We start from the raw sequence: 25,741 nt of genomic DNA, 5'->3' as shown, positions 1-25,741 counted from the left end.
GCTACGTCGAGGTAAAGAAAAGGAAAAGGAAAGGGTAGACCTTAAGGCCATTCCACACGTTTCGCTTCGAGATGATGGAAGCGGACGAGTAGCCCAAGATGAATGCGTCATCTATGGAATTTGCAGGTCTCAATATTTTATACAGTTGAGATTGTCCTTGTGTTTATACATCATACCAAGTAGTATAGACCTCTTCACCTATAACGTGAAGGATACAAGATTCATAGGTTTTATAAAATTTAAAAATATATTATTTATTATGAAAGAAATATATATAAAATTTTTCTCATTTTTATATTTTTGGATAAAAGAAAAGCCAGAAAAAATCGATATATTCTGATAAAAAGAAAAATATTTTACAGCATGACTAGTAGTTGTACATGTTCCAATTATTGGTGCTTTGTATGTTAATTAATTTTTGTCTAGATTGGTTAAAGCTTAAATATTCGAGGCTTTAAATACATTGTCGCAAATTAATTACATTCCGATGCAGTTATGCTTCTCAAATGATGAATACCATAAAATTCCATTTCTCAACGTTTATTTCATAATCATCTGAAATTTTTAATTAAATATAATAAACATAATTTTTATATCAGAATTTAAATATATTAAATTATATCAGAATTTAAATATAATAAACATAATTTTTATATCAGAATTTAAATATATCATAAGCAAAACTTTAGGTTTTCAAGAGCAAAGTATGATAGTACGGATTTATTAAAACGATTAAACGGTATAAGGAGAAAGCAGATAAGAGCTTTATCTTGAATATGAGTCTTGTAGAAACACGGTGATTCATTTCTTTCGTTTGAGCGATTCATATCCGGGACAGCGACGAGACCATCAAAAGCGAGCCGTGTAAGCTCGCCTTTACAGGAAAGAACGATGGAATCCCGGCTTACGCGGACAGGAGTTCCTTCACAACCGCGTTACTCCATAAGAAGGCAGCCTCGTGAAACGAAGAGGGCAAAAAGAGGGAGAGAGAGAGACGAGAGAGTCGACGGTGAAAGAACCGACCGCGACGAAGACGGAAGGAAACAAAGACGAAGGGTCGGAACCCTCCAGATCCGCGTGTTGCATCGGCCGCGAGGTACACCGCTCATTAGAAATAATAATAATTGCCGCGGGTAATGAATGTTGCTGCCGTCAGTTTGACATTCGCCGCCGTTAACGGGAAGCCAACTTTAACCGCGACGGACAACCGACAATTAGGTAAATGGAATATGATAACGACGTCGTTATTCGCCCTCGTCGCCAATCACGAATCAGTCATCTCCGTCATCTCGATGCCTCTCGTTAAAGCTGGATGGAACCGTTGGAAGCTAAAGCTCGACGTTATCGGCACGTTGATTGTTAGCGTTAATTATAATCGGCTAGATTAGTGATTATTAAATCTTTATGTAATCTAGAGAATATTGCGAAAAAAAGACGTCGAGGGATTCGTTGATCTGATCGACGTTGGAGAAATTTGATTCGATATATTTATGAATTAAAATTATATAATTGTGTTAAAAAATAATGATATGTTACGATAACGCAATCCTTAATTTTGTCAAAGAGACTCGACGCAAGACTTTCAAACTGTTACAAAGATCACATGGGTTGATCTTCCTTTGAATCGAGGTCTAAGATCGCATCACCCACAAAGTTGCAAAGTTCAATAGCAAAGCTATTGAAAGATTTTGTCGCTTTGTTGTTATTACATTTCCATTACTTTTAGTGTCGGGATCAAAAGGCTCGTGACTCTCTTGATCTCACCTTAAAATTCAAAAATATTCAAACACAATTTCGGAAATATTCAAACACAAAATAGATCGATTCGCAGCATCTTACAAGCGAGTGACAGCTTAAACTCTTGGGAATTCCAGACATTCCGGCGGATTAATATGTAGAATGAATACGAAAAAGAAAATTTCCGAGTTTTCAGGGATGAAAGAAAAAGAAACCTTTAGGCGGATTCCATTCCATTTCGTATAATAAATATTTAATTAATTATATAAATATTTAATTGATAAATATTTAATTGATTATAAATATTTAAGTAATAAATATTTAATTAATTATCGATATTACAAAGAAATGTACATAAGAGCTTATTAAAAACATAATAAAAAATTTAATTTTTAAATTAAAATATAATCAGAAATAATAAGTCAGACGAGAAATATTTCACAGGAATCGGGGGGGATTTCTCTTGGAGCAAAACGTTAATCTCGCTTAGATGACAATAACATTAGTAAGACGAGGGAGTAACAGTAGCGCAATCTTAATTACATCTGACGACGATTACATGGTTAATGGTAGCGCTACGCGATAACAACGATAATAACAAACGCAAGAAGAAAGAGAGAAGAACCGGGAAAGACACGGAGGAAAAACGTAGAAACGTAGCCTTTAAAGAGCTGAAAGCGACCCCCCTTGAGCGCGTGGATGGGGGGAACAGGTTCCCGGCATGGTTACTGCGTATTCACCGAGCTGAAAACCTTGGGCTCCCATCTAGAACGACGGAGACGGGGAAAGAAAGAATGAACCGAAAGCGAGACAGGTTGAAGGAAAGAGAGAGAGAGAGAGAAACAGCAAAGGGAGGAGGGACAAGGTATTTGCTCGTCTCTCGCTCCAGTCCAGAGATGCTGCGGACACACGATACAGGTCGAGAAAGCAAAGGTGAGTTCACACGATATGTATGCGTATGTACATCGCGCCCGGAGGCGGGGGGGGAGGGGGAGTCGCGGGCCCAGTGGGAAGACCGGGCCCTTGGTCCTTGAACTCGTCGCGACCGCTCCTCGCGAAAACGGTATCTTTTTATTGGGCTCCGCGTGACTTTCGAGACTCCGGCGATCGGTCCCCGAAAATTTTGAGAGGAGAAATTCGTCGGGACAGAAAATTGGGAAAATTATTGGAAAAATAAAAAGGATCCTCGATGACGCACTCTGCATATATTGTTTTAATGATAACGTGAATCTATCTCGAGTATTGTATAATATGACAAATAGCCCTAGTGTTACCCGCGTAAATTTCACTTATGTAAGTATGCTCGAACGTGAATTTTTTTCTCTTGTTTTGGAAGAAAGCGACGCAGAAACAAACGCTGACGAGTTAATTCGCGCCTCGCTGAATCTGAATTTTTCGGTAGCAAGTCAGAAGGAGAGAGACGGAGAGACGGAAAGGGAGGGAAGCGCAGTGGGACGAATTATTTCGGAGCGGTAGGAGGGCGATTATCAAGCGGGCGCATCTCTTCGCAGTTGCATTTTCCGCGATTTATGTTAACGTATATCATTCGTAACTGCTCCACCTGCATAATGCATGCAAATTCTAGCGCTCCCAAATTCGTGTTTCAATAGTACCTTTCATCCGCCTGCGCTATCGTATATTTTAGCGTAACATTTTCAGCAAAAAATACAAGAAGCTCCAGGTACCATACGTCGTGTAAAACGCAGAACCGCGTGTTTACATCTTCGTGATGTCCGCAAAATTGCGCTTGTTCGCTTCGAGGCGAATCGTTCAATTATTACACGATCTCGATCGAATCTGACGTATGGACATCTGTCAGACGAGACTTGTCACTCGCAAAAATTGTCCCGAGAAAGATCTCCGACGCGGAAATTGGCGAGAGCGCCCTACGCACCTGGCAACCTCTTCCACCACTCCGTACCTCACCGCCAGACTGGAGGATGGTAAGAATGGTGGGGCCCCGAGCGAGTCCCTCGCCGCTCGAGTCAGTCGCTCGCCGGGCCCAGTCGGTGCTCTACGTGTCTGCGCGTATCGTCGAGGATCGCGTTTTCCCGTCACGAACTCAGAGAAAGGAGAGAGAGAGAGAGAGAGAGAGAGAGAAAGAGGAACGCGTCGCTTCATTCGGTCCGTACATGTGTGCGCGCGTGTCTCTCTCTCTTCCTCGTCCAAATTCCAGTGCGCGCCTCTCCCCCCGCCTCGTCCTTGAGGAGGAAAAACAAAAACAAGGGAAAAAGAGGAGCAGGAGACAAAGGAGCGATCTCACTCTCCGAGCGCGCGAGAAGAGGCGATCGTCGATCTCTTTGACCGAATCGGCGCGTCGTTTCCACGCGCAGCTTCGGGCCTCCGGCGCCGGATCAGGGGCCCGAATCTCGGCCGAGGTACAGTGCGTTGGTGGTAGTTGCAGCGTCGACAGCGAGCCTCGAGACCTCTCCCTTCGAAGGGCAGGAAATCGACGTCGTGCGCCACGAATAGAAGGTATTGTGAAAGAGGACAGGTGATTCGAGAGCGCGATCGGTATTAAAATAATAATAAATCGAAAGGGAGGAGAAGTAGCTTCTAAGAAATGTGGTCGTTTCCTCGCACGTGGGGTTTTCGGGCTCACGAGAAAAATGTTTTCGATTTCCGGCGAAGAGCAGATGCGTAAATAAAGCGATGACGCGCTATATTGATAATCCACGACGCGAATCCGAAGATCGATGATCGATCGAATCTTGCAAGATCACGCGAACGCGAGCTTCTCGTGTTTATAAGCGACAATTTGAGACAACTGACACGAGAATGTGAGTCCGTGAATCGGAATCTGCGTGTGTGTATTTCGTTGAAATTACTCTGAAAGTTTATCTTTGAATAGTACAGCCATCAATTTGCGTCCATCCGAACGTATCGCTCTTCAATGAACGGTTTCTACAAACGCTCCTCTAAACTCGAGAGAAAGAGAGAAACGTGCGTGTGTTCTTCTCCGGAAACTGCGCTTAATCGACCCCAATTGGCAAAGCAGTCGGCTTAAGCTAGAAAAGATTGAAACGGTTGTTTCAAGCCAACTCGTACAAGTCTCGAATGAGTAATCCCTCTTTCACTCCACAAATTCCTGTTGCCTTTGTAACCAAGTACGCCGGAAGATGTAAACTCTCGTGTCAAATGCATTGTTTTATTATTGACTCGTCTTTAATCGACGGCAAAATATTACAGTCCTTCATTTTTCATTAATTCACATCATATAATTGCGTGTATTAAAAATTATATATCTCTTATACACACGTTTTTTCTATCGTGTTTTCTCATATTCACTTCTATAAATTTGAAATATTAAATTTTTAATATTATTTAATATTATTATTATTATTTAATATTATTAATACAATAATTTTAAATATTATTGATAATAAAAAAATTAATAATAATAATAATAATAATTAATAATAATATTTTTCGACACATGTTATTTAATCCGATGTAATAAAAATTAGTAGGTATAATACATGTAGAAAATTTTACAAAACTTAACATCGTACAGAAATATTTATTTCTCCTCGAGCAAGAAAATTTTTGTACGTTACATTTTCTCAAAAGCCTCCAGAAAAGGACGGTTTGACCAAGAATGCAGAGCAGGCCAGACTTTGCCTTTTGGGGAGGGGAAAACGGAGAGTCCCTTTTGAGAATCGGCAGGTCCGAAGGCCGTTCCTAAACGGTAGGCATCCCAAGTATTCCGACTCCAGCTTTTGACGTGGAAGAAGAGAAAGCGTCGACGGTTTCTCGGCCCTTTCTCGAATCACGGCTACCTGTGTTCCGCTCGAGCGAGAACGGCTCGTGCCCGCGATTGACACGAGGAGAAAAAACAGCCAGTCGACACACACGCCCCCGCCTCGCGCGAATGAACATGTCGCATAGATAAAAAAGATAAGATATTTTAAAGATAACATAATGCAAGATAGGTACGGGAGCCCGACACTGAAATGCAAACTAAAAATATTGCATTTCAATAATATCGAAAATAAAAAATAATACGCACCGAGGGGTAAACCGCTGAGGGCATTGCGGTGTACAGATTTGAGGCATTACTGGGCATTGCTTGGGCATTATTAGGTTTTATTGAAGTATTAATGCGTATTATGGACGTTATTAAAGTATTATTAAGTCTTTTTTTCCAAATAATAATTTTAAATTTATTAAAATTTAAATTATTAAATTTTAAAAATTTAGCAGTAATGCCCAGGAATTGGGCATTAGTAGGCATTAGTATACATAATTTTGATCAGCAGTTTACCCCTCGATACGCACATTTCGAGAGATACTATGGAATATTGTGGGATAATAATTAATTTCTGAAAATTAATTATTGGAAAATTAATTAATTTTAACGATAGTAGGATATCATACACAAGTAAACGTTTACTTATCATTTTCCGTGTCTTTATACAATGTTCTTTATCTCTAGTTTCATGTTTCATGTGTCGAGGGATGTGTCACTCTTCTCGTAAACGTAAAGTTAGGTTCGTGATTTTCCTCATCCGTTTTTTATTTATTTTATTTTTTTCGAGCGCTTCTGGTACGGTAGATAGGAGTTTCTCAGTTTTCCAGGCGACGATAAGAGCTACGAGATAAAGGACCGAGGATTTTGCGTCTCGATACACATAAAGAACACACATACGCACGCGTAACATTATCTTGCCGCCTCCGCGTGTTTCATGCATTCAGGATGTTAGAATCATCTACCTATCTGCGCCTTCGCGATAACCGTGTAAATACTAAAGGAGTGGGCGTCTTATGGAGGGAGAAATAAATCTTGAGTCGGAAAACAGTACACAGAGAAAAATGTATACTGTATTCAAGTAAATATTATTTATTTTAAATATATCGTAAGTTTGTATATCCGCAAATAAATCACAAGTTCACCACAAGCATTAAATTTAATTGAATATATTCGGAATTTTAGTAAGTGCAGTATTTTAGTCAAGAATATTAAATTTAAACAAAAATTTGGTTTGTTTAGAGTTGGCGTAAAATAAGTTTGATTTTTCTTTGATACAACTTTATAATATTCTTGAAGAGAAAATAAATTCTTCTTTTGAGTACATGATAATGAGATTTTCACTTGTAATGAGTATGTTTTAAGACTATTATCAAGAATATATTCTTTGTTGGAGAAAATTATTACTTAAAAAAAGAAAAATAAACTGAGTAATCGCTTTTCTTGGCAGTAGATAATGATATTTTTCTCTGTGTACATTATACGAAGGGTTCAACTTTTCACGCGATATGTAACAATAATAATGCGTTATATAACGGTAATAAAGGGAAAATAATTGAGTAATAAGAATAGTAGAGCGAAATTTTCGCGTGTCCCCCATGAGATTTGCATCAATTATATCGTGGCATTTTAGCGAATACGGCATAATTAATGTTGATACGTAATATTGTTTATAATATGCGAACGGAGAACGAAAATTAAATTGCCAGAACGCTAAACGGTGTTGGAACAACTGGCCGTGAGAAAACAATAGTCTGCCGATCTTTCAACACTTGCACACACTTGAGAAACCGCTTGTATCGTCGATTTCTCGACATCTGCGGTCTAAAGATTACCTCTACGGTCGATTTCTCAACAGCCGTCACTTCCAAGGCCCTCGAAAGAACGTAATTATTAAGAATGAACCATTCTTTCTACGTCACGGATCGAGATGAATACTGTCTTGCGATTTTCTATTAATAATCCGTCAGTGATTAATTGATAAAATTTTTCCTTAACAAAACACATACACGAGATACACGAGTATTAAAAAATAGAACCAACTCGCGGATGAGATTAATTTGCGATATAAAACAAAATGATAGGGAGAGATAAAATTAAAATAAATTCAATTAAAAGCATGAATTATGATATTTAATCTATTAAAATATTGCATGAGATTCTAAGATTGTTTTTCTTTTATATAATAAATATAATAATCTATCTATCGTATAAACCTGAGATAGTTGTCAACGTCATCGTTCTCATCATCGTTATTATCGCTGTCATCTCACTTCCCACGATCTCGCGATGCGTGAACTATTAACGTCCTCCTTGAGTAATTTCATTCATTTTTTTCTATTTTTCGCTCGCGCATTGATGTACGTGCATGTCTATCATACGTATCATAAAAGCGCACAGTACTTATATTATGCAACGAAATATTAATATGATAACATCTACGATGTTTATAGAATAATGTTCGCGTCCAAGTTCTTGAGCATGTTGCATTAAGCGTTATATGTACAAAGTATCTCACGAAACATGCGCTAATCTTTGAGTAATCATAATGATTTCGTGTGAAAGTGTTACACTATAAAATCAGAAAATTGGCAAAATAATTAAAAAGTAGTTTAAAATTTTTTATAGGAAATCATATTAAAAAAAATGCCGCGTTGTCTTACACAAAAGAAGGACATTCTTGTTTTGGAAATATATTTACTTTTAACATGGAAACCTTGAAATGAGATTGCATTAATTAAAGAAAAATATAATTGCTTACTTGAATGAAGCCATTTTATATAGTTCAATCAAGAAAAATATATTCTTATGATTTAAGATTTAATTTTCTTGAATGGAAAAGAAACAATGTTAGATAAAAAATAACATTTTTAAATCAAAGATTATAATTTTCTTAAAGTAGAATTAAATAATTATACATATATTCTTGAGGTGACAATTATAAAAATATTAAAATAAGACTATAATATTGTTAAAATTTAAAATTATTAAATTCTTCTAAGAAGATATAAATTGTTGCGTATATACGAAACAATGAACGCATTAGTTTTATTAAGTTTTGACACTTATTTTTTTCTGTGTATAATTTAGCTTGCTGATAATACATTAAATGAAAAGCGATGAGATGATTGAAAATTATTTAATATATTTAATACATTTAATATATTTAATATATTTAATATATTTAATGTATTTTTTAATATTCTACTATAGAGACGTCCGTGTTTAGAATCGTAACGAGAGGCGGAATCTGTCGCGTGTCCGTTATATAACATAACTGGGGAGAAGAACAATTCGGCTACGCAATAATTAACATAATTCCTACGGCCTCGTTCCCTATTCGTCGTAGCAACCCGCGCAATTATCGCGACACAACTGTAAGCTATAATCTTCGTCGTGTCACGTGGCAGCGCGGCCGCCGCGAAAAATCCGCGGACCGTTTCGCGGAAAATTGTTTGTTCGCGAGCGAAACGAAAAATGTATATACATATATATAATATTTCGCGAGTTATATCGCCTTTCACCCGACGCGATCGCGAGACGAAGCGAACAGAGTACCCTTCACTCACATCGCGCGCGCTATCGTTTGGTGCGATCGCGATTGTATATGGCGTGATTTAATACGATCGATCGGTTAAAATCGACTCATTAAAATCGGCAAGATAAATGCGCGATCGTATTTTCTCACGTATTTTCTAAAGTCCGCTTATCGCAGTTTTTTAGGTCCATTTTCAGATTTTGCGAATTTCAAAAGAAGTCTTTGAGGGAAAATTTAAATTCCTCTGAAGTTTTGAGAAATGATAGAGAGAGATATAAATATCGATTCGTTTATGAAAAATTGATTCTTTTATCGACAAGATATATTTGAATCTAGTGACATATGCTTTAAATAAAAAAATGATGTAAAACTTGAAATGTCAATGAAAAAGTTTCATTAATTACTAAATTTTTTATTATGTCGATTAATTATCCCTGATCTTTTCGGATTAATTAATGTTGAATGCAAACTTTAGTTGAATGTAAATTTTTACTAGCACGCGAATTAAATTAATTAGCATATAATAGAATTTAAATATGTAATACTTTTTAGTGTCGTCTTGACAGAAAATTATTGAAAAATTTATTCGAAACCACATGCGTCCATTATTTGTCATATCAATGTTATGTCACCGGTTAAAGCAGGTAAAATAAGCATGTTAGCGGAATACACGCATAAGCCATAACTGTAAATCTCCTTCCCGTTCTCGTCAACGAGCGATTCGGTCTCTGAAACAAACGAAAGAAAAGTTGTTCGCGCATATGTCACGCGTGTCTCGTGCAGAAAAAAGTCTCGTTTAATTCAACGTGTTCGATCCATCGCGGTCCAATAATTGAACGTTTCCACGCAAAAACGCAAGAGCCATACTATTAGAAATTCTTTTGGATAATTTAATATGAGAATTTAACACACAATAATTTATAAAATCGATATCGTGTCGCGTTTTTTTATATAATTAACTTTAATATCAAATTAAATATGATTTCTTAAATTATAAATTTTTTCTTTGAAGGATGACATGCAAAGGAAATATAAAATGATATAAAATTCGGAAAGATATTTTCTTATTTCTTCTTTTTTAATATTCTTTACGAAGTTGGATTTAAATATATATTTATAATAATAATTATTAATAAGTATAATTAATAATAATAATAATAATAAAATTATAATTATTAATAATAATAATAATTAATAATTATATAAATTTAATTTTTTTCGCGACTTAGTAAAAGATAAATTGCTTTTACTACTAGTATAGTATTCGTAGAAGATGCATCATTCTTACTAGTAATATATATATGGAGAGATGATTGCGTTGATTTATGAAAGCGCATTTGTAGAGAGCATTTGATGTGCAAAGGAATTATAATCATCGCTCGCTGGTTACTCGGCGAATTCTTAATAAAGCATTGACCGAGTATTCCTCGCACGTAATTCCAACGTAATATGAAGGAGAATTGCGTACAACGTTCATATATCTCGAGAGTATTGTTTTGTTCACGCAAGTTAGTAACGATACTTGAAATTTCTGCAATATTTTCGTAGAAAATAATTAATGACACAATCTTTCAATTTTTTTTACTGCTAAATATACTAATATAATCGTAAATAAAATCGCATACATCGTTTAAAATTCTTATATAATCTCTCGTTCAATCATAAATTTTAATTTTATACTATCAATTTTTCAAGAAAATATGAAATTTTTTGTTATCTATAAATATCTTTATTACGATATTTTTTGTTTTATGACAAGGTAATGAAATATTTAAAATATCGTTATTCGAGTTTTGCGCAAAATATCAAAGAGACTCGCGGATTATCGGACAGATTTAACACATCCAGTAGACGCGAACAGCTGACACTTTGACGGGATCGGCGCACCTGAATAACTGTCAATAAAAGCGACGTACGGCCATGTACATACAATTACTCGGATCGCGATTATAAAACTCGCGATATCTTGATATCGCGACGCGGCGCGAATGGCCGTTGATACTATAATTTACGGTCACGTTGCGCCAATTTGCTTACTGACGAGGGTGACCGTTTATCCACAGCGTGTTATTAATTCGTGCATGCGATCTGAACTTATATCGTTTCGCAAAGTACTCGAAAGAAATATTAATTCAATATATATTTTGCACGCACGCGTGCGAAATTATATAAGCTTTAACAAAACGCTTCGATCATCGTGGAAGAGATGTTTGAAGAAATGGAGTGTTTGAAAATAATATTCGATGTAAATTTTGAGGAAAAGAAGAATAATTACTTTAATATTTTACGCTCCTCTTCGCGCTAACTCGTATAAAATTCCAGTTCGTATTCAGGAATGAATGCGAGATTCCATGCTGCAGAGAAAAGTGTTTAACTTGCTTGAATTCTGAGAAGCCTTTCTTGACGAATGCATGCTTTCTCAACGAATTATTCAATATAAACGCAGAGCTAAGACGTTATTTCCATCTCCTACTACTATAATTTAATGTGAAAAGTATACGTTGTTGTAAACTTTCTAAATTCATTTTTTAATGAATTTATAGATTTCTTAATATTCTTTAACCCCTTCACTGTCAGTGACCCCTATAGGGACCAAAAAAATTCGTGCCACTTTTGCTTCATGACCCCTATAGGGGCATCTTGAAAAAAACATGTTATTACTATTACGATTTGGTTATCCTTGGGTATTTTAAGGTTTCTGAGGTCGCTGAATTCGAATCTGAAATCAGAATTTCGAACTTTAAAATGGCGGATCAAAATTCAAAATAATTTTGGATAAAAATGGGTTTCTTATCGTTTTTGGGGTCGCCGAATTCGAATCTAATATCAGATTTTCCAAATTAAAAATTGCAAATTTAATATGGCGGACCAGAACAAATAGTTGCCATACATAAAAGATGTACACTTTTTTCTTCAATTACTTATAAATCCCGCTATCTGCCGAATCCAGAGTCACGAATTATCAAATCAAGCTGTTTGCACAGAAGTGGAAACGTATACCAGTTTTCAAGAAATAAAAAAAAATAAAAAAACCGCCACGGAGTCAATAACCGCCACGTTCTCGATTCGTGACTCTGGGTTCGGCAGAGAGCGGGAGTTAAAAATAATTGAAGAGAGAAATATACAACCTTTATGTATGTCAACTATTTGTTCGAACTCTGATCCGCTATATTGGATTTGCCATTTTCAATTTGGAAAATCTGATATTAGGTTTGGATTTTGCAACCCCAAAAATGATACACATTTTTATTGAAATCCAAAATTATTTTGAATTTTGATCCGCCATATTGGATTCACCATTTTGAATTTTGTAATTCTGGCTTCAGATTCGGATTCGGCGACCTCAATAATATTTATACTGACGTATTCATGCAATTTTAAAAACTTTTTTCTTCAACATACTTTTGGCACGGAAAGTTTCTTTTCACTCGACAGTGAAGGAGTTAATGAATTTATAGATTTCTTAATATTTTATAATGAATTTGTAGATTTCTTAATATTTTATAATGAATTTATAGATCTCTTAATATCTTCATTACAAATGTAACATTATTGCAATCATGCAAAATACCAAGATATCATTAACGAGACATTTAAGGCAATAATAGTAACAAATGTCTCATTAAGTTGCATATTGCATAAAATTCAAATTGATATCATTATTAAATCGATTAGCGTCGCGCATCCGATGACATTCGGATCTCATTTGCGGGGAACTGGTCCACGTTTCCGAGTGATTCCTATCAGTAATCACGCTCGGGATACATAAATCATGATCCGTTTAAACACGTTCGATACTCTGTACGTAGCAACTCTGCCATTAGTCCATACATACGTAGATCTCGTTACCACCACAATCGCCGCGCTTCGACCTACAAATCGCTCCAGTTCCTATATCAAGCGGCGCAACCCGCGCCCGTAAATCTCACTCCATTACCTGTTAACCGCTGAATCGACTGAATTCCGGCGTCCGTATATCTCGTTCTGTAAAGCCGCGGATTTACGCTTTTTTTCGATTCTCTCGGAAAGCACTCTCTCGATATTCGATTGCTCGTTCATTATGCATTCGACTGTCGTCATTAAATACTCGTAAAAATTGTAATATTAGACACGCGAAGAAATAAATAATTTTCCATCTCTTCTAAATTATTTCTAATTTTTTGACGTTTCTACACAGAAAAAAAATAAGTATCAAATCAAAACTTATATACTTAAATTAACGCGTTCATTGTTTCGTATATTCGCAACAATTTATAATCTTCTTAGAATTTAATAATTTTATATTAATAAATTTATTAATTAATTAATAATAATTTTAAATTTTAACAATATTATAGTCTTATTTTAATATTGTAAGTGTCACCTCAAGAATATATAATTATTTAATTCTACTTTAAGAAAATTATAATCTTTGATTTAAAAATATTATTTTCTATCTAACATTGTTTCTTTTCCATTCAAGAAAATTAAATCTTAAATCATAAGAATATATTTTTCTTGATTGAACTATATAAAATGGCTTCATTCAAGTAAGCAATTATATTTTTCTTTAATTAATGCAATATAATCTCACTTCAAGATTTCCATGTTAAAACTAAATATATTTTCAAAACAAAAATGTCCTTTTTTTCTGTGTAGAATATATTCTGGAAATGTCAAAAAAATATTAGTAGATATCCAGAAATAACGAGCCAAATAACAAAATACTTTGGACTTGACTTCAAAAGGCGGCGAGAGAGAAAGCAACCTCGATAAATATTACTTTTCTTTTTTACTAATTAATATTTGATATTTCAAAAATTGCATTAATCATATATCAATCGTGTGCACGAGTAACATATGTATTTATTTAATATTGATATTTGTTTTCACGCGTGAACGGTAGAAAGTACACCTGTTTAGAGACAAGTACACGAGAGTCTCTTTTTATCTTATACGCTATTTACACCTGTCTTCTCTCGCTTCGCATTCAAAATGCGGACGATACGGTGAACCTGAACCAGGTTTCCGATGTCCCGGATGCCATCGTGGACAAAGAGCATCCGTCGAGTTCTCCATTTTTCTCGATCGTGTATTAGCGACTCCTCGGGTCTTTATCGGAGCCGGGCTGGCAGCACCGCGATCTCAAACCTGTTTTCTGCATCCGTAACCCGATATGGAGAATTCGTACGAGATCGAGCCGCGGCAGCGATCGTGAGAAGAAAACCATCCTCGCAAACCACGGGAGTCACGGGACTTTTTTCGTTACACATTTATTTCCAAGAAATATTTGACGCGGTTTCATATCGTCGGTTGAATCATTTATATACGAGCACATAAATATATCGTATAATATACTCTTTTAATTAAATTATTGTAACATAAATCATATATAACATTTTTATAGGAATTCGATAATCAATAATAATTAAAATTCTCGTCGCGAATAGAAGCAGCGATGACAAAATTCCGCTCACGACGAGTTTATTACCGCGACCAATAGGACATAAAACCTTTTTTTACCTTGTACGTACGATTGCGCAACGTCATAAAAGTTCTGTTCCAACCAGAGAGACGCGTAATCGAAATGGCAGTAACACTTAGGTAACGACATATATTTCCCATAATTCGATAAGATAAAAAGTGGAGCGCATAATGGAAAATAAAAGCAAAATTGTTTGAGAATCTAAAAGGAAAAATATGAGAAACTATCGTTAATAATTGCTAATTATTTTTAATTCACGATATGGCAGGCCAAGTTTGTTAGGATTATATAATTTTGAGAAATATCGGCCAATATCATTTAAAATTGAACGTCGCATATTCGAGAAGAGCGATTAATCAAGGCGAGAGCATAAAAGGGTATCGGCCTTTCTTCGTCGTCGCCATCGTCATCGTTCACTCATGCAATTGCACCCCACTCTTGTCCACCCGAGAAACCAGCAGCAGCCAACTGGTTTAACTTGCTCGGTTTCTTCGCCACGAGCGTTTCAAGACGCGTGGTAAAGGAATGACGAAGGTATTCCAATTTTTGAATACCTTCAAAGAAATATCGCCAAGTTCGCGAAACGCTATTTCATTTTTTTCTTACAACTCTCTCTCATCTCAAGAACATTGGGGTGTGACTCATAAGCACGTTGTTCAAAAGATATATCAGAGGTCTTTATCACTGGAGGTGATTATGGGATAATTGAGTTGTACTGATTTCGGAGAATTATTGTTCGACGTTATAAAATATTGTAAAGGAAGGAAAATGTGAACATATTTTTATTTATGTAATATTTATATTTCTAAATTTTATATAATTATTATCTCGAGATATAAAATAAAATATGTTACATAAAGAGAGAGAGAGAGCAGAGATAGAAATATGATTTATAAAACTTGTCAATTCAGAATTTTCTTCTCATTCCTTTCCTTTCTCGCGAGTATTTAACTATTGGATTTATTAGAAAATTCATATCAAACAACGTGAACCGTTTTGCGGACAAAACAACACAATTTAAATTTAAAATGTCGAGATAAAATTTTCATAAAATTCATAAAATTATCTGAAAATTATCTAAAAATTTTACTATTATTGAAACAAATCTGTTGGAAATAAATATTGTTTGCATTAGTATTCTCTTCTTTTTCTGCTATAACAGTGATGGTGCCAGACACCGTACATTGCACGACACACGCAATTCTCATCCTCGTGCAAATCGACCTGGTACAGCGACACGCGTCCCCTGCTTATCTTCAATTAATTAAGTTATGAAATTCCATTGACACACGGCCGACCAACTGGAATACGAGCTATAATTTGCCCTTGAATTTTGTTCAAGCTGAGAAGAATATTCTATCGCTGGGAAAAACACATTTCTTTTGTAAAAAACAAATATCCCGATGCGTGTGATTGTATCCTTAATTATTTAAACTTCAGAGTATGCAAAATTACAAAAATAGAAAAATATGTCTGGAGTAATTATTTTGTAAGAAACTATATAATTTTTTAATTATTGGCTATTTATATTTTATTTTGTTAATTTTGATTAAATAATGTATAATTTCCTTAATTATTATTTAAAATTTAATTTCGAGGATTAATTCCGAATTAATTTAATAAATATTAGATATGTGTAACTTTTTATCTGTCTCTTTGTACGATATTAACAATTACATCATGTGTTAACACGAATACGATACTTTTCGTAACCGCACAATGACAAGTGAATTCTCGAGATGCGCGTAGATTAACGCAAATAGACCAAGCCCAGGCATTTACGCGTTTAATTATTATCACACGCAATTATATCGAAAAGCATGGAGCCACAAAACCACGATATCTCGAGAATTAAACGCAAACTGTTTCCGCGCATGGTTTAATCTTGTTTCTCTAAGGAAACGATAAAAGAGAATGACTTTAAACACTTTTATTCTTCCTTTATTTAAACGATGGTAATAACTGACAGATATTAGCGCGTGTCTCGATTTCTTCTTACAATGTACGACAGATAATGGCAACATGATAACACTGCGTACCTTGTAAATGTATGACTCGAAGATTAGACAAATTAAAAGATGAAATAGCGTACGAGATAAAATCTCGATAAATGCAAAAAATTGGAAATCTAAATGAGATGGACTTTTAAAGAAATTTTTCGAGAAATTCATTCGGTTCTATTAGTTTCTATTAGTGCTGTAACTTTCGCAAAATCTCTGCGTTCAGGTTCTCCGAGCACGTGTCGCTACACAGAGAAAAATATCTTTCTGCCAAGAAAAGTGATTACTTGATTTATTTTTCTTTTTTTTTAAGTAATAGTTTTCTTCAACAAAGAATATATTCTTGATAATAGTCTTAAAATATACTCATCACAAGTGTTGGAAAATCTCATCATCATGTACTCGAAAGAAGAATTTATTTTCTCTTCAAGAATATTATAAAGTTGTATCAAAGAAAAATCAAACTTACTTTACGCCAACTCTAAGCAAACCAAATTTTTGTTTAAATTTAATATTCTTGACTAAAATACTGCACTTACTAAAATTCAGAACATGTTCAATTAAATTTAATGCTTGTGGTGAACTTGTGATATATTTGCGGATATACAAACTTATGATATACTTAAAATAAATAATATTTACTTGAATACAGTATACATTTTTCTCTGTGTATCATCGAAACTCGACGAAACCGAGGGGATTCCGGTCGCATCGAGCTTTGCTTCCTGACGAGAACAATCCTTGGGTCGAGGTGTGCGCGGGCTTTATGGGTGGATTTTCTTTTCTCTCTCTCTCTCTCTCTTTATATATCGATCCTCCTGTACCATTTCCGGACGCGCGCAATGTCAGGTAAAGGGTCGGATACCCTTTTCATCGAGGGTTCCATGGATTTTCGAAAGGACCGGGAAAACATTTCGCGACGATTTTGCTGAATAAAATCGCGGTGAAACGCTTTGGCTTTTGTTTGTTGACGAGGATCGAAGAATAAAAATGAGAATGCTAAAGAAAAGTGAACGATGTCTTTTCTCTTATTCAAAGTCACACGGTTCATTTTGTAGAAGTAGAAATTAAGATTGATCCTTAAATCTTTCTTTCTTAAATTCTTATCTTCTCAAAAATTCGAAATTTTTCACAATATTTTAAACAAAAATATTTAATAAAAAAATATTAAATATTAATAAAAAAATATTAAAATTAAAATCTAGATTCTATATTAATTTTATAATTAAATGACAGCTTTTTCTTGATTGCGTTGCTATTAATTAGACGACTATTCTAATTCTTTATATATTTGAGATGCAAAGTCGTTCGAATTTTTGGAACTCTCGTGAAATTCAATTAATTTCGCAAACAACGCAATTACCTGTCGTCGAGAAAATCTAAGATAAGATTGATGATCAGCTCTCGCGGACTGTAGTCCTGTTTACTACTGGAGTCTATACTGAATTAATCACGAGCTAATCTAGATACGACACGTATGTACAATCAGCTGAGAACTCGAAGCGCAACCTCCGTGAGTCGATCTCTCTGTCTCTCTTTCTCTCCCAGGCAATGCGTTCAGAGTCATTATAAATTACTGACTTGTACGATAAGAATGCTAATGCTTCCCTCCGTTGTCATTTGACGCAATAAAGCACCGCTTCTAATCGCGATCCGTCAGCTATGGGGCATTCATTATGCATACAGGAACGCTGTATCTGATGGTTCATTAAACGAAGTCCATATCGTTGGCCAATCTTTTTAGCGAACCATTTAAATATCATCTATTCCGTATATGATAAGAATCTGATAATGAATAAAAAAGTGATTAGATGAAGCCAACAACTCTCTGAGATGATTAGATGAAGCCAAAAGTCACAGGTTTTACTACTAGAATTTATTGGTAACTGTCTAATGACTTGAGTGCAAAATGTTATTTAGATAAAAACCTATTTAAATGACCGGCTGCTAATAAAAATCTAAATAACGTTATGCTTTAATAGCCGGCGCTGTAAAAAAAGCATTTTGCGAGAAAAAAATATGCAAAAATAAACAGATAAATCAGTAAACTCAGTTTATGTCTAATTAAAAGTCGAGGTATTATAATTATTATTCTCTGGCTAATAACTGTTTTGCAGTATATTGCTCAAAAAGTAACGTGTTATCGTTGGCCAATTATTATTATTCATCGGCCAGCAATTGTCAAGATGATAATAAAAAAGAAATAACGCCTTTCTTCTTCTTCTTGCAGATTAAACGAAAATGGTGGTGTTCGGTTTAGTCTCGGCGGTCGCCGGATTTGTCAAAGTGCGGTATCTGATTGACAAGGCCGTCATCGACAACATGGTTTTCAGGATGCATTACAGGATCACGTCGGCCATTCTGTTTCTCTGTTGCATTATCGTCACCGCCAATAACTTGATAGGTAAATATATTCTCATTCAATATGCACTTGTGTTTTTTCGAAGAATTCTCCTAAGGAAGATTCTTGAGAGTCTTTTAAAAACACGATTGAGGAAAATATCTTGCATGGTAAGTTCTATTGTCGATAGTAGAGTCAGTTCAAGAACGAAACGATTATGCTTGATTGATATATGTATATTTAGAGCAGTTAATATACTTTAGTTATATAATATTTGAACGAAAAAAGATTGATCTTTAAAGTGCAGAAAACATGTTTAAAAATAGACTGCACGAATCATTTAATCTATCGGGCGTGCTGGATTGTCGGGTTAAGGATCAATTGCACAAGTCGGTGCAATCGGTTTCGATTGCAGGGGCCTCGAACAGAAGCGAGACAACAGTACATTCTTCTTCGGAGTTGTACATTAGTTTACATCGTAAACGAAGTCTTGAAACATCTAATCCTATGATTTTTAGAGCTCTTTTATCGTCGTGCGATAGGTTTAACGGCGCGGCTGATTAAAAAAAGTCACGTTTACACCTTATAATCATAACTACTCGGCATGTGCTCATTTCTCGACAAGGATTGCCGAGCAAATCGAGGTCGTTTTTGCACGATATGATTAATGGATCTTGGATTGTGTAGGGTGAAGCAGTAATTATGTAACAAATGATGATATGTAATAGTAGAAGAGCGTATGCGTTTACATTTTTCGTTGAAATCATCATTGAATCGAGTTTATATTGCATGATGTATATCTGTGACCTCATGTCGATAAAAAAACCATGCATTAGTTATACAATACTGTAGGAATTAATTAAAATTAATTGTATAAAATATACGGTAGTAATATAATTTATTTTATTTGTAAAATTAGGCGCTTAATTTTTCAAGAATCTTAAAAAATTAAGAATATAAGGAAAGAGAGAAAATTTTGAAAATTTTTAACAAATTAAACGTTCAATTTTTTAAGAGATTTTTCGAGCGATCAAAAATACAAATGGCTAATCAATTATAACTGCAGTATAATGTATCGCGTTATTGAATATCGTTGCATAATTTAATTGCCGATAATCTATATGTGAAACATCTGGTATACATATGAAGCGTGATTATGTAGCGCACACATGTGGTATCCATCAGTTTCATCTCGAGGAGAAGCTCAAAGAACATAGATGCTAGATTTATTCAGCGTAATGACGTTTTCATTTTTCTCTTCTATTTTCTGCGAAACACTCTCTCTCCTTCTTTCTCTCTCGATATATTCATTCAATTTTAATCTTTTTATAAAACAGTAAGTTCTTTTGTTTTTAAAAGTTATAGGAGCTATAAAAATTTTATGATTATCTCGAAAGATAAAATATCGAATTTCTTGTTTAATGCGTGGGCATCAAAAAATAATATTTCCATAGATATTCTTATAAAGTTTAGAAATATTAACGCGTAGAGATATCACTTCTCATAAGCCTTTTTATTTGAATCTATCTTTGCACTAGATTTTTTTATTAATTAATTTTATTACTTTTTAATCGATTTAGACATAAGTAAATCTTGAAGAGTACAGAAATATAGAAAGTACAAGTAAATACTCCTAATTGAAAAACACACGTACCATCTGGATTTGTGCAAATGTAACGCAGACTGTATCGCGAAATTTAATGCTTATATCAACATCGGAAGGAACATCTTCATTGCGCTTTAGAAGTGCTTCATCAAGATGCTAAATGAGACCGATACTTGATTCTCGAGTTTCGAGTATCATCGTCTAGAACGACAGCGCAGCATCCGAAGTGGCTTGTTTGCAGCGTGACTTGACACGTGAAAAGTTATCTTCGTCGCGATAACATCCTTTCCAACGTTTGTTAATGGCACAGGATTAACACACGTTACACACGATAATTCCGCGAGATTACTCTGGTAACGATGTTCGCGCAAGAAAAGTGAATGATACGAGCAAGGTGCCTGAAAATCATCGTCATCTTTTTTAATTATGGAAATAAATTACAAGTTAAATGAGTCGTGTCTTATTTCCACTAGTTAGAATAATTAATTTCGATCCAAAAATATTTAATTTAATAAACGATAAAAAATCATCATGGCCTAATTGTCTATCTATTATTGCACAGGTGATCCTATCAACTGTATATCGGAACTTGCCGGTGCCGGCCACGTGATCAACACTTTCTGCTGGATTACGTACACGTTCACGCTACCGGCAAATAACGCGAAACCCGTGTCCACCCACGTGGCCCATCCGGGTCTGGGTATCGATGAAGGCGAGAAGAGGTATCACTCGTACTATCAGTGGGTGCCGTTCATGCTGTTCTTCCAAGGTGTGCTCTTTTATATACCGCATTGGATGTGGAAACAGTGGGAGGAGGGTAAGATCAGAATAATATCCGAGGGCATGAGAGGTTCCATGATCGAGCCCAAGCAGGAACGGCAGGCTAAAATCGAAAGACTGGTCCAATATCTCGTCGAAACCCTGCATCTACACAACAGTTATGCTGCCGCATACTTTTTCTGCGAGGCCCTCAATTTTGTCAATACCGTAAGTATATCGTAAACAAGTTCTCCTTAAGTTATCTCGAACATACCGTAGCGTAAATTAAACTATGGTCTTGAATATAGAGGTCTAATTTCTAACTTTATTATTATAGATTGTTGTATATTTAAATCGCAAATTATTTCTACAAATATGAAACTCTTTGCATTAAAATAATATTATTTTCATTTCAGGTCAGTAACATCTTCTTCGTGGACTCCTTCCTGGGGGGCGCTTTCCTTACATATGGCACAGAAGTACTTAAGTTCAGCAACATGAATCAGGAGCAGCGTAGCGATCCGATGATCGAGGTGTTCCCACGCGTGACCAAGTGCACCTTCCACAAGTTCGGTGCTTCTGGCACGATACAGAAGTTGGACGCGCTCTGCGTGCTAGCGCTTAATATTCTCAATGAGAAGATCTACATCTTCCTGTGGTTCTGGTTTATCATTCTGGCGCTCATGTCCGGCTTGGCTATGCTGTACAGCATGGCCGTAGTGTTGATGCCTAGCACGCGCGAGGCGATCCTCAAAAAGCGTTTCAAGTTCGGCACACCAGCTACGGTTAACGCGCTCATCCGAAAGACTCAGGTAAAATATTTTTTTGATTGTCGATAATACATATACGAAATTGATTCGATGCACAAAGGCTTTAATAAAATATAATTTCAAAAGTTTCGCCCCATTGAGCGGTATAACTGCAATAATTCATTTAAGAATTTAATTTAACAAGTTTTCGAATGAAAGTTGAGGTAATATAATTATCGGTTCTGTGCAATATTTGCAAAATGAAATTTTGGTGGATAATATAATGCCAGAAATAAAAGAGAAATTATATAATGTGCACCTTCTCTAATGAAATTATAATTTTCACAATAAATTTTCCATCCTGAAATCTAACAAAAAAAAATGGAATTTTCAGGTTGGCGACTTCCTAATGCTCCATCTGTTAGGCCAGAACATGAATCTCATGATGTTCAACGAAACGTTAGAGGAGTTGTGCCGCCGCTTGCAATTTGGCAGCGGCAGCGGCGCGTCGCCGACGTCGGTGCCATCGGCGCCCAGCACCCTCGAGATGTCGCCGATATACCCGGAGATCGAGAAATACGCCAAGGACACTGAGATCTAAATACAAGAGACCCCATCGAGTCGACTTTTTTTCCACCGCCCCTCCCCACTTCTATTTCTGTTCGTATTGTGATAATACCGAGGGTGGTACCTGTACACCACCGTTATCTCGGTGCCAATAAAGAGATAGGTTCGTGCCGCGCTGTCGGGTATCTTACCGCGCTCGTAAAATGCGTAATGGACGCTGTCCTCGACGTTTCTTTCTGCTGTCCGTCGAGATTCGTGTTCGACGCGATCTTACTATTACGTGACGCTCGTAAACTTGAAGCAATGTTAGACAGCCTGTGGTCCTTGTCTTCTGTCGACGGAAACTTCGCTCATTACCGCACGCTCGTAAAGCACGAGTCGGTTTCTGACGTTTATGCCTGACGAATCTTCCAATCTGTACTGGAGATTATTGCGACATGTGCTCTCTGATCTTCTCTTTCTCTCTATCCAATTATATTTCTCACAATCTTACTAAATTAAATAATTGAATTTTATTTGTAAAAGTTTCAGCATCATTCGCAATGTAAAATATACGAGCTCAGTTCGTCGCAGTTTCCTGTTTGTCGACGAATCTGTCCAATGAGATCATTCTGCGGTTTTTATTTAAGGCTGTTATTGCTGTTACGTATTCGTATAAACTAAGTTTGAAAAACAGTTTGAGAAACAGCGTGAAGCAACCTCTTTATGTATTCAATGGTCATTACGAGAGATTTTCATTTACCACAAAACCGAAGTTAAAACACATAAAATCGCGCCTCCTTCCCCCATTATTTCTATTTTTTTAAAACATTTTCATTTGAATAATGCGGTGAAGCATTAGAACGAGCATTCCCACGCGATACGTCGATAGGAGGAACGAATGGAAGATATGCTGGTATCTTATATCGACCGCGACGGCACGAACCGTTATTAGATTATCGAATATATAATGTAACGATGTAATGCGCGATGCTTTTGGATTGATAAGACATTTGCACTGTGACTGTTTATAATCATTAAGTCGCAACAGATGCCTGACGTGAGAAACTTTCTTTGTAAGATCGAATCACTTTAATTATTAATCGTTCATCCCAGATCAGTGCCAATATATTTGACGGTAACTTAAGGAAGGTATAACACACGTGGAACGCGTGGAATTGATAGTGGTGTTCCTTAACTCTTGTTCACATCACGAATGTAATATTTCTCTTATCTTAGATCATCCAGGAGAAAAAAAGAGCAAGCTAGCGTCGAAGCTACGATGCACTGCTATATATTACTTTTGTTCGATACTTGCTTTTGCGATACGTAACAAACGCTCTGCCGATCGCTTACAATAGAAAAGTGCGGCAATATATATATTTTTTTTCACGAAATAACATAGATTGTTCATCACGTGACGAAAAATGTGCGCTATCGATCTCGATACATCGCATAGAAATTTAAAAACATACTGGTAGAACATATATTCTGCTCAACAACGAATCCTTCAATTATATGTATGAATACTCACACACGAATGATTCGGAAATTAATTTAGAAAATTTATTAATAGGAGAGCGATTTATATTAAATATTAGAGCGAATACACGCGAATCCCGCGTATCGCAAACAGAACATTATCGCGCAATTATTAATTACGAAGACATTGTGAGAATACCACGCATTAGTTGAGATATCATATATAAAACCAGTGCACTGCCTAGTAATTAACAGAGACATAAAATAATACAATTATAGTGTAGCAAATAGAAGAAACGGACATTTACACATCTTGTCTCGTTCTTCTTTCTTTTCAATTTTTCACGAGTATTTCCGCGCGACTGCGATATAATGATTATAGTGTGAATTAAAATGAGTAGTACTTGATTGAAGAAAAGAAAGGATAGAGAATAATGCGACATTCATGCGATCGCATTCAATATAAAAGATCGCCATTTAATTAAGTAAATGGATCAAAATTACGGTCGCGTATAAATATATTAATATTATATAATGTTTAATGTATAATTAATTAAGTATTCTTGAGCCGTGAAGAAAATAATTTTTTATTAAATTAGAAATATGTATAAAAAAAGATCAATTTTTAAGGCATTCGTAATTTGAGAAATATGTAAAGTAGAAAGGAAAGTTTCTAGAGTAGGAAATACGCGAATAGGATTCTTGCATAACTCACGATATGAAAAGATATTCGTATGTCATTCTTAACGATATAATTAAGTACTTCATTAATCCTAATTAGGATCGCTTCAACTCGTTCGCGAAAAAGCGTTATCGTCCCCGATATTATAATCGGTGCGTCTGTCTCATACGTAGACTTTACTTTTCGCAATTAATTATTATGTACACGGTAATTCTCCTTCCTGTTAGCAGAGACAATAGAAACTTTCCCTCAGATACATCTCTTCTCCCTTTCCCCTCCTTCGCGTCCACGAGGACAAAGTGTAAGCGCTGCCGACAATAGCTATGTATAACGACAATAGTGTTAAATGCTACGAACCTTTCCCTTTACAGTATCCGTTAGATTGCCAATAATCGCGCACAGAGTGATATCTTAAGGTAGACATTTAAGATGAACGAGAGAGAGGGAGAGAAAGAGAGAGAGAAAGAGAAAACGATATCAATTATAAGTTTAATAGTTGTTCGCAATGTGCCTTCTATATTGTAGGATACGCGTTAGCGTATCAGCGTATTCTTTAGGAGGAGCGAGACCTCTCTCGTCTCGCGTTCGATACGAGAGGAAGACTGCCAACATGTGCAACGTCGTTATAGCAATTAAAATACGAAAGAAAAATGATAGAAAATAAACGAGATTCTTTCCAACGACGACGTGCATCATTCAACTTTTATGCGTGCACTAATCATATGCAAAAGCAATTCTAAAGTTCTTTTTTTCTTTCCTCGCCGCGAGTGAAGCTTTCGGACAACAAACTTTCCTTCAAATGACAAGAATAAATCACGATGATTACTTGCGTAATCGGAAGTTTTCCTCGAGCTAAAATATTTCCATCAGTTATGGATTAAAATATCTCAGATTGCGGAAAATATAACTTGGAGTTGCTCCTTCTCGATTACTTAGAAATTTATACTAGTGAAGCATAATGGATATTATTTAAGTATTTCCGATTTCTTTTCATGCAATTAATGCGATTATATAATAACTATCATTAATTAGAATAAATTTGCACGTCAATAAAAATCACCTCTTTCTCAGAGAAGTGAGAAGCTACGA

General features: G+C 35.6%; 2 protein-coding genes across 7 annotated transcripts in view; one reads left to right on the top strand and one right to left on the bottom strand.

The window, feature by feature from the left end:
- Spg (dedicator of cytokinesis spg) overlaps positions 1 to 25,741 on the bottom strand; it is a 50,448-nt gene that overhangs the window by 15,834 nt on the left and 8,873 nt on the right. The window lies entirely within an intron of this gene.
- On the top strand, positions 2,557 to 25,335 carry Inx3 (innexin 3). Of its 2 annotated transcripts, none has more exons than XM_083088134.1 (5): positions 2,557 to 2,670; positions 18,718 to 18,891; positions 20,997 to 21,421; positions 21,610 to 22,005; positions 22,337 to 25,335. In XM_083088134.1, exons 2-5 carry the CDS (start codon positions 18,729 to 18,731, stop codon positions 22,541 to 22,543), a joined length of 1,191 nt encoding a protein of 396 aa, XP_082944260.1. In that variant the 5' UTR covers positions 2,557 to 2,670; positions 18,718 to 18,728; the 3' UTR covers positions 22,544 to 25,335. The 2 variants fall into 2 exon arrangements, with proteins under 2 accessions (XP_082944260.1, XP_082944259.1); XM_083088133.1 differs by lacking the exon at positions 2,557 to 2,670 and adding an exon at positions 3,717 to 4,212.

This window comes from Camponotus vicinus, unplaced genomic scaffold, assembly GCF_025532165.1.
Source record: "Camponotus vicinus isolate PSW18456_S1 unplaced genomic scaffold, iyCamVici1.0 SCAF_14, whole genome shotgun sequence".
NCBI lineage: Eukaryota > Metazoa > Arthropoda > Insecta > Hymenoptera > Formicidae > Camponotus > Camponotus vicinus.
The sequence above is the reverse complement of the archived record's forward strand: the minus strand, read 5'-3'. Positions and strand labels throughout refer to the sequence as shown.

What these genes read in the sequence shown, in the direction of transcription:
- Inx3 (XM_083088134.1), top strand. Translation starts at nt 18,729, where the DNA reads ATGGTGGTGTTCGGTTTAGTCTCGGCGGTCGCCGGATTTGTCAAAGTG. An exon ending in CACCGCCAATAACTTGATAG is followed by an intron (nt 18,892 to 20,996) that starts GTAAATATATTC and finishes ATTATTGCACAG; the next exon opens with GTGATCCTATCAACTGTATA. An exon ending in CGCTCATCCGAAAGACTCAG is followed by an intron (nt 22,006 to 22,336) that starts GTAAAATATTTT and finishes TGGAATTTTCAG; the next exon opens with GTTGGCGACTTCCTAATGCT.